We start from the raw sequence: 13,301 nt of genomic DNA, 5'->3' as shown, positions 1-13,301 counted from the left end.
GTGTATTGTGCACATGGAACAGACTGGAGAAATAGAAGCACTTTAGTAATTTGAGTCTGAAGCAAAACCTACAAATGAGAATCTCTTGAAACAAAGACATTCTATTGAGTGTAAAGATTGAATTCAAAAAGCAGCATCTAATTTTAGTGGTATAACTATATCTGTATACCACTGAGTATTACTCTCAGCTGTAAAGACAAGGAATGATAATTGTACTTTTAGTAGTTGACTTGTGAATGGAGGTGAAAACTGCAATGAACTTTGTAAATGAAATCAAGAATTGAGTTCAGTATGTTCTTCTAGAGTGTATGAGATTTTCTTTAATGTTTATCTCTTTCCTTTAGAGAAATGTGGAGCCTATGATGTGATGTTGAGGCAAAGTCTTGTGCCTGATGGACAGCCTCTTGCTATTAAATGTTCACTGGACAAGAGCTTGAAAAGTGGAGACTACAACTTAACATGGTATAAAGTTGGTAACCAGACAGCTGTGCCTAGAGACAAACTGTCTAGAATTCATCAGCACAAGAATTTAATTTGGTTTCTTCCTGCAATGTTAGAAGATTCTGGAGATTATGAATGTGTCATAAGGTGAAAGTTAAAAAAATTTACATTTTTTCAGAAATGAGTTGCAAAGTGAGCAACTTTTAGAAAGCAAGTGGAATTTTGGGGATGAGAGAAATATTAATGGAGAATAGAGAGTGCATTCACACAAACCTACTTTAGGCTGGGGAAAGTAAGTGTAGTTTTTGGGTTTTTCTTCCTTGTAGGCAAAAGTAAATCTATTAGAGAAACAGTAAAGTTCTTGTCTTCTCTTTCTTCTGCCAAAAGAATGACATATATTTTTGAGTTGCTAAGTTAATTTAATTATGTTCTATTCATTGCAGGAATTTGACAAGCTACAGGAAAATGTGTACAAAAGTAACAGTTTTTGAGAGAACTGATGGTTTATGCTTAAATGAAAAATTTGCTGTAGAGGAGGTGATATTCACATCATCATCTGCAAAGGTCGTCTGTCCACACTTGGATTATTTCAGGAATGAGGAGAATATTCAGCCTGTTCATTGGTATAAGGTGAGAATATGATTTTTTTACTGTCCCTTATTTACAATAAAAATCACTGATCTTTGTGAATTGGAGCAGAAAACATAAACATTTATTGTAAATCAGAGAAAAATGCTTTGAAACAAATTGGAAGAGGATTGAGGCTTTTTTTTTATCTTTTAAAGGTGCATCAGGTTTTTTGATTAATGAGGTAGAAGTTCAGCTTAGATGTAGAGGAGAGTTGACCCACGAATCCACCAGGTGGCATCTCTTTACCTGCCACCGAAATACATCGTCGTGAGTTTCTTTTGGGTGGAAACAGATTTAGTATCGCATGTCCATGATGTGCTCACTATTGTTCTATTAAATTGTTCTATTTCATGTTGTTCGTGCTCATTTAGAGGCTCATTCTGTTCCCAGAATGCAGTACCCTCTGCAGAATTCCTGCCTCAAGACCAGGCAGTCAAGATGGTAGTAGTAGTATTTAGGTTCCTCAAAAACTTTAGTCTGATTATTGATGGATTTTTCATTGAGGAGTATCTTTACAACCCCTGACACTGACATTTCATGCTCTTATTTCTCTAATATCTAAACCTCTTTTCCACAGGTCAGCTGAAATGAAGTGTGCACTGATTTTTATTCCACTGCCCTTGCTCTTCCTGAGCTTTTGCAAGGATCCATCCTTATGCTGTAATCCATTGAAACTGCAGAAACCTGCATTAAATAGAGACAAGTCTTGGAAACAGGCAGTGATGTGAATTAACAGAATTCTCTACACTTTTATAGGACTGCCAGCAGCTGGAAGGGAAAAGGTTTGCCTACACAAACAGTGATCTTATCATTTTCAACGTGACTGTACATGATCGAGGGAACTACACATGTGAAACAACATACACCTACGGTGGAAAGCAGTATAACATTTCACGAGATGTCAGTCTGATTGTAGAAGGTAAATCATTCATTTCCCTGTGTTTGTGTTCCTAAGAGTGACTCCAAATGTTTGTTGTGAATTCCTGAAGACTAAAGACCAGATCCACTTAGACATGCTTAGGCTACTGGTTTTCAGCTAAGTGTGAGGGAAATAAATATGGACTGTGTATTTATATTTTTCCTGTTGTTGCCACCGTGTTGAAAAATCATTTCCCTGTTCAAAGTTACAGTATGTCAAAGCTTTGCTCACCAGATCAGCTGCCAAGGTCCCTGAACAGATGCCCTGTAAGGCTTGGTGACACGATACTTTCGGCTATACCCTCTATCCTGCCCATCTTAATTTTTCTCTTTTACATTATCCTCTTAATGTGAGAGAAATGAACTAACACAGCCCAAATAATAGCACTGTCTTGACTCTCTGTGTCCTGTTTCCTTCAAACCTTTGTCTCTTCTGTTTCTTATTTTAAGCTGCTCAGCACATGAACTGTTAATCTCTGATATCATGTGTCTAACTCAATAGAGCCTGATTTATGTCAGGAGGCCACCAGCACAACAAAAGATTATAAAAATGGCCTAGGTGTAATACATGAATTCCTTTGCTACCACAGCATTATCACAGAGTCACAGAACCAGTTAGGCTGCAATGGGTCATCTGGGCCAACCTCCTTACCCAAGCTGACACACTAGGACACATGGCCCAGGATTGTGTCCAGGCTGTTATTGAACTCTTCCTGTGATCATGGCCCAGGATTGTGTCCAGGCTGTTCTTGAACTCTTCCTGTGATGGAGAATCCACAACCTCTCTGGGCAATCTCTTCAGTGCTCAGTGACTGCACAGGAAAGAAGTTCTTTCTTGTGTTCAGGTAGAACTACCTGGACATCAGTTTTTGTGGTTATCTCTTGCTTTATTGGTTTCCACCATTGAGCAGAGTCTGATCCATCCTCTTGGCACTTCCCATTCATGGACTTGAATACATTAATTGAGGTTCCTCTCAGTCATCTCTTCTGGAGACTGAACAGGCCCAACTCCCTCAGCCTTTCCTCATCACTGAGGTGCTCCAGTCCCTTCAGCACCTCCAGGAGCTTCATGTCCCTCTTGTACTGAGGAGCTCAGAACTGGACACAATACTCCAGGTGAGGCCTACACGAGGGCTGAGTAGAGAGGCAGGATCACCTCCCTCAGTCTGCTGGCAATACTCTTCTTAATGCATCCCAGGATTCCAGGGGCCTTCTTAGCCACAAGGCTACACTGTTGACTCATGGACAACTTGTTGTCCACCAGGACCCACAGGTCCTTCTCTGCAGAGCTGCTCTGTAGCAGGTCAGTGCCAACCTGTCCTGGTGCTTGGGGTTATTCCTCCCCAGGGGCAGGAGCTGCACTTGTCCTTGTTGTATTTCAATTGGTTCTTCTCTGCCCATCTCTCCACCCTGGGACTGATATGGGATCACTGGAAGGACTCTGCTATACCAAGGTATGCAATATCGATACTCGTTTTACATTCTAGGTGATGAAAGACATTCAGGGGTTTGCTAATAGATAGTATTACTGTTTAATGGTCCTTGTGCTTGCCTGTTTTGTCTGTGTGCATATGTATACATGTGTGTAGGTGTGTTTAAATATGTTGTGTGGGTATGTATCATATTCATATAATGTCATGTATATGATTTGGATAAACAAAAATGAGGAACATAAGGTTGGATCAGATGAAATGATCATTCTGGTCTTAAAAACTCCCCCTAGAACTTCTCTCTTAGTAGAATTTTGTCTTCTGCAACTCATTACTCATAAACTCCTTTGCCATAAGTGACTGAAGGTTGGTCAGTTGGTTTTAAAGACTCCAGCTGGACAAGATTACACTAAAATGGATGGTTTGGGCTCCAAACAGTAATACAGACCCACTTTGCAGAAGGGGAAGGGAAGGATATATTTGGGGCAATCTGGTGTGCATCACCAGGGGGTTCAAATGAGATGCTCTGATTTATTTTTTTTCATCTGGACTCTTGGAGGGTGTCACCTGTGTAATTGTAAACATCCAAAAGGGGTCACTGATATTGTCAGTGGGAAGAAAGGTAAGGCTAGTAAAAAGCTACTCTATTAAACCCTTTCCTCTAGTAAATTGCTCTAGTAAAACAGAGTATAGAAATTAATTTTCACCTTTAGAATAGTAGAAGTCAAAACAGATGAACTGCACTCTAAAAGTGCTTGGTTCATACTGGTTTTCTGAAAAGTACTTTCTTTCTTTTGGTTAGTGAGCCCACCAAAACGGCCTCCAGAAATATCTTATCCAAGAAACAACTCCATTGAAGTGGAACTTGGTAAGTAGTTTCTCTATGAGAAAAAAAGAATATGTATACTAGTCAAAATTTATACTTGAGTGTCCTATTCTTGTTTTGTGAAAAACCTACTTCAGTGACCAGCTCAGTCTCCCTACGCTGATCTCCCAAAGGAGGAACATTGAGGTCTGAGAGGGAAAGAAATAAGACATGTTGCTTACAGTCCTAGGGAAATTTCTCAGATGCAAAGAAAACTGTAGGGAATGCAAGTGATTATCTGTCACATCTGCTGCTTTCCATCACTCAGGAAGAGATTCTAAGAACAAATCCATCTCGAATCTGCAGGCAAAGTGATGTGCCAGGGGGAGGAATCTTTTTCCTGGATTCAGCCCCTTCCATCCTACCATTCTCTTTCTGGACCTACAGATCACTGAGTATATAGACCCTCTGTTAGAACAACTTTTCTGACAGGGTTAGGGACCATCCTTAGCTGGCCTGTGTGGGAGTCTGTGGACAGAATTGTATGGATTTTAATTAGGTGATGGAAATTAACTCTTTACTTTGTAACACAATTTTATAGGCTCACAGGTTGCAGTGGATTGCAATACAACAGGTGCTGATGGGTATGAGGTGTTTTGGACAGGCAACGGTGGTTATATTGATGTGTTTTATATGAGCAGAATTTTTGCAAGTTCCTATGAGTAAGTATCTTTTCAGATTAGAAAATACTGTGTTGGCAACCGAAGTGGAACTTTCTCCCTTTGGCATTAAAATATAGAGCAGCATTTCTCACTTGCTTTAAATAACATTCTTTTTAAAACCTCTAATGCTTGCCTTCTCCAAATCACTTTCTGCTTTGAAATAGAAACTTGAAATGTAGTAGGCACATGCAATTGTGCTTTTCTTGGTCACTGTAAAAAAACTGTCCTAATTTCCAACCTTGGGAAAAAGTGTTTTGTAGACTACAGTCTCATAATTGTAATACAGTCTCTTTTGAGCAGGCTCTGGCCTGGCAGAGACTTCTTTCAGTTGGATCAGATGTGTTCAGGTGCATGATCTTCAAACTCTCTCTTTTTATTGTGTTCTCCTTTCCCTTCACATCTGCCTCTCTGAAAAGCTGCAAGAAGACAAACCTGTGCTTTACAGGAGCAATTGAGATTTGCAGGTTTAAGAGCCTTGAGTTAGAAAAATATAACTGAGCTCTGCTGAAGAGCTAATGGAAGACTTTATTGAGGACATTTGTACTGAAGATAAGTGGGGTAAGAAGAGAAATGTGAGACAGATTTCCAGTGATGAGTTGGGATGTGGGAGAACTTGGGCTGAGTAAAGCATGAGAAGGGCAACTGTGAGATAAGGTGAGGGTAAAAACACAGGTTAAGTGGAGTTAGGAGAGAAGAAAATGTATCTGACTGGAAAAACCAGCTCAAATTGGAGCAAGAGGCAATCTGAAATTTCTTTAGGTATTAAAGATTGGGAACTAAAAATTGCAGGTTTAAATTTTTTTTTGTCAGCCCTTATCTCAGAGTGGTGTTATGCATAAATAATATGATCATTTTTCTAAGAGCACTAGCTGTGACTGAGAAACTGATGAAGAAATGAGAATGAGATCTTCAAAGTAAGAATATAGTCACAAGAAATAAGTACTCACCATAAACCAAAGGAGGAAGTAAAACACTGAATTATTTGGATGCTCACCAAGAGAAAACCCTATACAAAAGTAATATATTATACTGTCATAATGTAATGCCATAAACAGTTGGGCCATAATGCAGAGGTACATGGTCACTGAAAGGATATCATAAAACCAATGTGATTTTTTGTACTTCCTAGTGCTGAAATGATCATCTTTGCAACTATTAGTCATTTGCTTTAGTGATATTGATTCAATCATTCCCTGTAATAGTGTTCAAATTACTGTAAATTTCTTCTTATAGATTGATTCATGTGGTCCTGTGCATACCATTTATGATGTGTTTCAAGCTCTTATTTTGCATTTTAAATGCTAACTAGGCTATGTTTTCAGGAAAGAATGATCCTTGACTAAGTAGACTAGTTAATTTTGCATTTGATGTCTACTGTTAGCAAGGTAGTGATATCCCTCATTTTGCTGATGGTTAAAATGTTGTCCCAGATCATGGTACACAACTAGCTGAATGTGCTGTACGATGAGCATTTTTGTGCCCTTGTACAATGTATGGGGGATAATCTGTGTCTTAATGGTGCAACCTGACACAACCAGCTGCTCTGATCCATGGGGTGAAGCACAGTTTAGACTCCACTCCCTGTGGCTGGAACCACACTGTGAGTTGGTGTTGTCTGTTACATGTCACCACCTTTGATGCCCTCCCTGTCCCAGAGCTACTGACCACAAGATGATGTCTTGTACCAGGACCTCTTTCTGTGTCATATCCCACTGTGGAATATCTCTGTCCATCTACTCTTACAAGGACTGAGAAGTCCATAACAAGATTTTACTTAGGTTTGCAAGGTATATTTTTCTACTTCAAATTACAGAAACCTTATATTCCTTTGGGGAAGCAACCTCCAGATAAGATAATATCTCAATGTTTTCCAACCCGTGTGAGAAATGTCAGTAGGAGGAGAATTCTGACTGTGGCTTGAGTTTCTTTCATATAGTGTAACTGCTCATCTGTTCTGAAGTGTGGTTGACATTTTGCAGAAAGGAAATAACCATTGCTGTGCTGCAGATGTTAGTGCTGAAGCCATTCCAGAAAGGGCTATGGTTTTATGGTTCTATTTGTCACTTTTTGGATAGGGATGGAACTTCTTACGACGGGCGTCCTACGCATTCTGTGAAGCTAATAATTTCAGAAGTGAACAGTGAAGATTATGGACAGCCATTTGTCTGTCAAGCATCCAATGCCTTTGGGCAGGTTGCATCCTATATTATATTAAAACACAGAGGTAAGAAATGCTGTCATTTTTGAAGTCTGTGTTTATCCTGATTTCTACAGAAGGTGTTTTTTATACCAAATTCTTATGTATTGTGTTGCTAGAAGTCAGGAGAATTACAGTTTGCAGTATTCATGCATGTTCCTTTGCATAGGGAAGGAGTTACTCTAGTATAGTATTTATCATTACCTTAAAAAATAGGTAAGTAGAAATGAAAAATATGTTCAAATTTGTATTGCATTTGTGTGAAAGATCAGATTTGGATAAACTCAACATCTAAAACCCAATCTTCTTACATTTTTTGTGCAGATCCTGATATACAAAAATGGCTGACTGGAGGTCTTGTCTCATTGTTAATTTTAACATTTATTACTTTAATAGTCTACAAAGTTTTCAAGATTGATTTGGTGCTTTGGTACCGTAGTTCTGTCTGTGCCATTACAAGTAAGGAAGGTATGTGAGTGTGATCAGGTATGTGAGTGTAATTAGCCTATTGTGGTTTTTTTTCACTTGCCATTACTCCTGAGAAATAATGGGATTATTTAGTAGAATGTATGTGGAATTTCCACGAGGAATTTTCAGATACACACAAAGACATTGGGGAGGGAGCAAATTTTTCCAGTCATATGGGTAAAATATTTAAACATAATTGAAGTAACAATAACTGTGTAATATTGAAGGCAGCCATGGTGAGATAGAATCATAGAATCATCAAGGTTGGAGGAGACCTCTAAGATCATTGCGTCCAGTCATTAACCTGTCACTGCTGGAACCCCTAAACTATATCCTCCAGAGTCAGATCCAGATGCCTCTCCCACGCTGCCAGAGATGGTGACTCCACCACCTCCCTGGGCAATCTATTCCACTGCCTGAACACCCTAACAGGGAAAACATTTCTCCTAATATCTAATCCTTCTCTCCCCTGTCTCAGCTTATGACCATTCCCTCTAGTTCTCTCCCTGCAGCCATGGCAGGACAGACATCCCACACCTCTCTCCAACCCCCTTGCAGGTAGAAAAGTCAAAAAGAACTATTGGTTATTCACAAATTAGTATGTTGCTTTTTGCTTTTCTGTAGTTTCTTTACATGTAGATTTATGGTCACTCTGATGATGAACAATAGGTGTCAGCAGCGCTACATCCTGTGAACTAGCTGTTTAAAGATGTGTATTAAATATTTATACTGAAAGTAGACTAATTTTTCAGAGATTAATATCATCAGGTTTTCCTTTTTGGTTTGCAATTTCTTTGTTTTACCCACATTTTCCTTCTAAATCCTGTCAGTAGTGATGTTTACGTGCCAAAGAGGAAAATTGCTACTAGCTCTGTGATTCTTCTTACATGTTTGTGTTTAATGAACTGTAGACAAATACATTGGGCAGGTGTGAAAAATTTGGAGTAAGTGCAACAGCATAGATGTTTTTTTATGTCAGCACTCAGAATTAAACTGTCTGAAGTTCCACAGAGCTTGAAAGTAAATGCTATGCTATGTTAGCTATGTTGGGATAGCTAATGTTTACCCATAGCTGTTCTAAATGTTTTCATAGAAAAGCATTTTCAACTTATAGTCAAAAGTTCAGTTCTTCCATAACATTTTAATAGAGTCCTAATTAAAAAAAAAAGTAAATCAAAGAAACCATGCTTGCAATTTGTTGAGTTAAATCTGATTTTGGTTTGGTTTCTTCAGTCCTGTTTATTATGCAGTTTTAACTCTCAAAACCACAGCTGCCTTTGGGTCTTTCATTCTACCTGTGTTTCAATTACAGAATTACTAAAAGAGAGAATTATCATTTTTCCACCCTCTCTTGTGGTTAGTCAGAAGTAGAGATAACTGATGCTAAGTTTGTTTCAACAGAGGTGGTGGGGAAAGTCCTGTAAGAGGACACTTATTTGGGATTCTGGCACCTCTGGAACTGGGAGCTCCTTTCTGCAGGTCCCAGGTCCTGTATCCAGCTCATTTGCTGGCTCCCTCAGCCCCATGATGGGAAAAAAATTCAGATTTTGTGGCTGATCATCTTTATATTGTTTTGTAGAGCATTTTAGTGCTTTGATGTTGGTCTGTCAGGTGAAATCAGCTACCCATTACAGTTTTGAAACAATTAGCAACTTGGCAATAAAGGAATTTTGCTGAGTTTTATTTTTTTAATAAAAACATTTTTGTTTGTTTTAGATGGGAAAATCTATGATGCATATGTTCTGTATGCAAAAAGCAGTGAAGACAGAAGTTTCTGTTGTCTGGAAACCTTTGTTCGTAGAGTACTCCCAGATGTTTTGGAAAAACAATGTGGATATAAACTCTTCATATTAGGAAGGGATGATTTACCAGGAGAAGGTATGCTTTAATTAGTGGAGTTAATAAGTTGGCTTTTGACATGTTCTCAGTTTGATGAGGTTAGAAACTTATCTATCACAGAATCACAGAACCAGTTAGGTTGGAAGGGACCACAATGGGTCATCTGGTCCAACCTCCCTACTCCAGCAGGGCCAGCCTAGGCTCAGGACTGGTTCTGGAATATCTCCAGTGAGGGAGAATGCATGACCTGTCTGGGTAATCTCTTCAGTGCTCAGTGACTGCACAGCAAAGAAGTTCTTCCTCATGTTCAGGTGGAAATTCCTGGGCATCAGATTTTTCTATTGCCTTTTGTTTTATTGGTTTCCACCATTGAGCAGAGTCTGGTCCATCCTCTTGGCACTTCCCATTCATGGACTTGAATACATTAATTGAGGTTCCTCTCAGTCATCTCTTCTGGAGACTGAACAGGCCCAACTCCCTCAGCCTTTCCTCATCACTGAGGTGCTCCAGTCCCTTCAGCATCTTCCTTGCCCTCCCCTGGACCTGCTCCAGGAGCTCCATGTCCCTCTTGTCGTGAGGAGCCCAGAACTGGACACAATCCTCCAGGTGTGGCCTCACCAGGGCTGAGCAGAGAGGCAGGATCAGCTCCCTGACCTGCTGGCAATGCTCTTCTTAATGCATCCCAGGATTCCATTGGCTTTCTTAGCCACAAGGACACACTGTGACCCATGGACAGTCTGCTGTCCACCAGGACCCACAGGTCCTTCTCTGCAGAGCTGCTCTGTAGCAGGTCAGTGCCAACCTGTCCTGGTACTTGGAGTTATTCCTCCCAAGATCCAGGACCTACATTTGCCCTTGTTGAATCTCAGTTGGTTCTGCTCTGCCCATCTCTCCAACCTGCTGAGGTCCCTCTGAAGGGTCACACAGCCCTCTGAGGTATCAGCCACTCCTCCCAGTCTATGCAATTAGAAGTCACCTTTTTGGAAAATAAAAGCTGTATTTGTTTATTTTTATGGTTAATTTGTCTGTCTGACAATTTTGTAATTTTTCTTACAAAAAGGTGTGTTGTGTGGGTCTGCACTTTCTTTTTAGTCATGAACAAATGAGGTTTCAACAGCATTCATGACATTGTTGAGGTTTTTTGAGTCGTATCTGCTCCTGGGGACTGAAGAAAACAAATGTTTTTGTTAGTAATGTCAATCAATGGATCATGAATCATAGAATCGTAGAATCATAGAATCAACCTGGTTGGAAAGACCTCAAAGATCATCAAGTCCAACCCTACTGTGGTTACTAGACCATGGCACTAAGTGCCACATCCAGTCTCAGCTTGAAAACCTCCAGGGGATGGTGAATCCACCACCTCCCTGGGCAGCACATTCCAATGTCTGAGCACTCTCTCTGGAAAAAATCTCTTCCTAATATCCAACCTAACCCTCCCCTGGCAGAGCTTGAGTCTGTGCCCTCTTGTCCTGCTGCTGGTTGCCTGGGAGAAGAGACCAACCCCCACCTGACTCCAACCTCCTGTCAGGGAGTTGCAGAGGGTGAGAAGGTCTCCCCTGAGCCTCCTCTTCTCCAGGCTAAAATCATGAATGACAGTGTGAAAATCTTAAACCTTCCAGTCCTCTGAGCTCCCCACAAGCTTCATAGATGTGCAATTAAGAAGTATTTTACCTCAGTTGTAAAGGGCCTGTGAAAACTTTGACTGTTCCTTCACTCCTTCCAGCTGTGGTCAGTGTTGCTGATGAAGCTCTTAAGCAAAGCAGAAGACTGATGATTATTTTGGGATCAGAAACATCTAGTTGCTGCCTGTTAGAAGACACCTCTGAACAGCAGTTAGCTATGTACAATGCTCTCATCCGTGATGGGATTCAAGTGATTCTGATAGAAATGGATGAAATACAGGACTACACAAGCATGCCAGAATCCATCAAATACATTAAGCAAAAACATGGAGCTATCCAATGGAAAGGAGACTTCTCAGAGAAATCCTGTTCAGCAAGTGCAAGGTTCTGGAAACACGTGCGCTATCAAATGCCATCCAGGAAAAAAGTATCTTATTCTGAAGCATATTTATTGCCCCTGACTTTGAACAATTCTGCAACCAAGGCAAGTTAAGATACACTTATTAAAACAATACTGAGAAGGTAATTATGAAGTATTTTTTGGGCATAAAATCTTTATATTGAGAAAAAAATGGTTTCTTTGAGGAGTAAAAACTACTCATCCCTTTCTTAAATTACAGCTTTAAAGAAAAACTGTGCAACCTTATTTCTGTTCTGGGTTTTGGACATTGACTCAATTTGTTGTGTTAATCACTAACAGATACAAGAAGTAAAGATTATGATGATTATGATGGGCTATTAAATATTCATGGTCCATATCAATGTTGTATCCGCTGAAGAAGCAGCTGTGAAGTCAATTTTTTAAAAAGTTGAAACTGAAATTTGATAAATTAAAAATCTCTTTCTGTCATCAGCATTTTCCTGGTCATTCTGTTCCTCTTCCTATTGCCTCTCTATGATTGTCTGATGTTTTCCACAGAGCTGCTCTCCAGCAGGTCAGTGCCCAACCTGGTGCTTGGGGTTATTCCTCCCCAAATGCAGGACCTGCACTTGCCCTTGTTGAATTTTGCTTAATTCTGCTTTGTCCATGTTTCCATATTCAAAGTGAGAGATTTGCAATAGCATTTCATGGCATCTTTTAAATTGAGAGGGTCTAGCAAATACTCCTTAGGAACAAAGTCTCATTCTCCTGCCTTGGGATTCACAACTTTGTAATTTTCCATGGTTGTCACTGACTAGAGACTTGTTCTGAGATGTGACCATGAAAACTGAAGGACAGATCCATCAGATGAAGTACAGTTGTTCTAGTAGATGCTGAATCAGTCTTCTTTGAAAATGTGCAATATTAAGCCTGGAACCTTAAAAAAATAAATTTAGGAACTTAGAGAGTTTAGATCATCATTATTGTCAAATTTTTACATTGTGTTTCGACTTAGACTTGCTCAGAAAAGTATTGAAAATGATAGTTTCCTTCAAAGCTGTTTTTTCAATTTGTGTTTTAAAAGAGAGGCCTCTTATTTTCCATGCAGAAGGAAAAAATAAGAAAAGATGTTGAAACTGTGGTAGGTATTTTTCAATTTCCAAATTTCATATGCTTTGATATAAAAAAGCAAACTAATGATCAGGATTAATACAACAGAAAAGTGTATTGATTTGCATTGAGTTGTGCTGGTATTTGTTGTTTCTTCTGTGAACATGCTGTTATGATTTCTGGGTAATTTTTTTCATGGCTCTTTTTAGGGTTTTCCTACAATATCCAAGATAAGCATTTCCCCACTAAACAAGTCTCCTAAAGGCTCTTAAGACAGATGATTGTGAGTCAGCATTTATTGACCTAATACTTTCTTTCAAACAACCATATTTAGGATGATTTTGGAGACATTTTAGTGCCCTTGTTGGAAAGTGAGTGGGACTTTCAAACAACCATATTTAGGATGATTATGGAGACATTTTAGTGCTCTTGTGTGAAAGTGAGTGGGAGAGAGGTTTTGGTTATCATGGGTAATTGTTAGCTAACTACTTGAATGTAGCACGTCACAAAATAGCTTACCCTGTTATCATGGGACTTTATTTTGAAGTCAAATTTCTGTCTCTGTTTTGTCCCCTTGGAAACTGTTTTTTTTTGCAAGCCACATAGGAAAACACTAATTTTTGTGGTGGTACAATAAAAGAAATCCCATAGAGAGATGTACTGATTGCTCTTTATGAAAAATACAACCCAAATGAAAAAAAACCCATGTAGAAATGGATGAATTGGACAAACAGTTGGATTTGGAAAGAAATTTA

General features: G+C 39.4%; 1 protein-coding gene across 1 annotated transcript; it reads left to right on the top strand.

The window, feature by feature from the left end:
• Positions 1–367: 367 nt before the first annotated feature.
• LOC103810121 (interleukin-1 receptor type 1-like) lies at positions 368–11,568 on the top strand. The gene is made up of 9 exons (XM_009083010.1): positions 368–588; positions 879–1,071; positions 1,828–1,990; positions 4,222–4,287; positions 4,826–4,946; positions 7,022–7,170; positions 7,468–7,611; positions 9,328–9,489; positions 11,177–11,568. Exons 1-9 carry the CDS (start codon positions 368–370, stop codon positions 11,566–11,568), a joined length of 1,611 nt encoding a protein of 536 aa, XP_009081258.1.
• Positions 11,569–13,301: the final 1,733 nt, after the last annotated feature.

This window comes from Acanthisitta chloris, unplaced genomic scaffold (assembly GCF_000695815.1).
Source record: "Acanthisitta chloris isolate BGI_N310 unplaced genomic scaffold, ASM69581v1 scaffold9649, whole genome shotgun sequence".
Taxonomy (NCBI): Eukaryota; Metazoa; Chordata; class Aves; order Passeriformes; family Acanthisittidae; genus Acanthisitta; species Acanthisitta chloris.
Note: the sequence above shows the minus strand (reverse complement) of the source record. Positions and strands in the feature narration are given on the sequence as shown.

What these genes read in the sequence shown, in the direction of transcription:
- LOC103810121 (XM_009083010.1), top strand. Translation starts at nt 368, where the DNA reads ATGTTGAGGCAAAGTCTTGTGCCTGATGGACAGCCTCTTGCTATTAAA. An exon ending in AGCCTGTTCATTGGTATAAG is followed by an intron (nt 1,072 to 1,827) that starts GTGAGAATATGA and finishes ACACTTTTATAG; the next exon opens with GACTGCCAGCAGCTGGAAGG. An exon ending in ATTTTTGCAAGTTCCTATGA is followed by an intron (nt 4,947 to 7,021) that starts GTAAGTATCTTT and finishes CTTTTTGGATAG; the next exon opens with GGATGGAACTTCTTACGACG.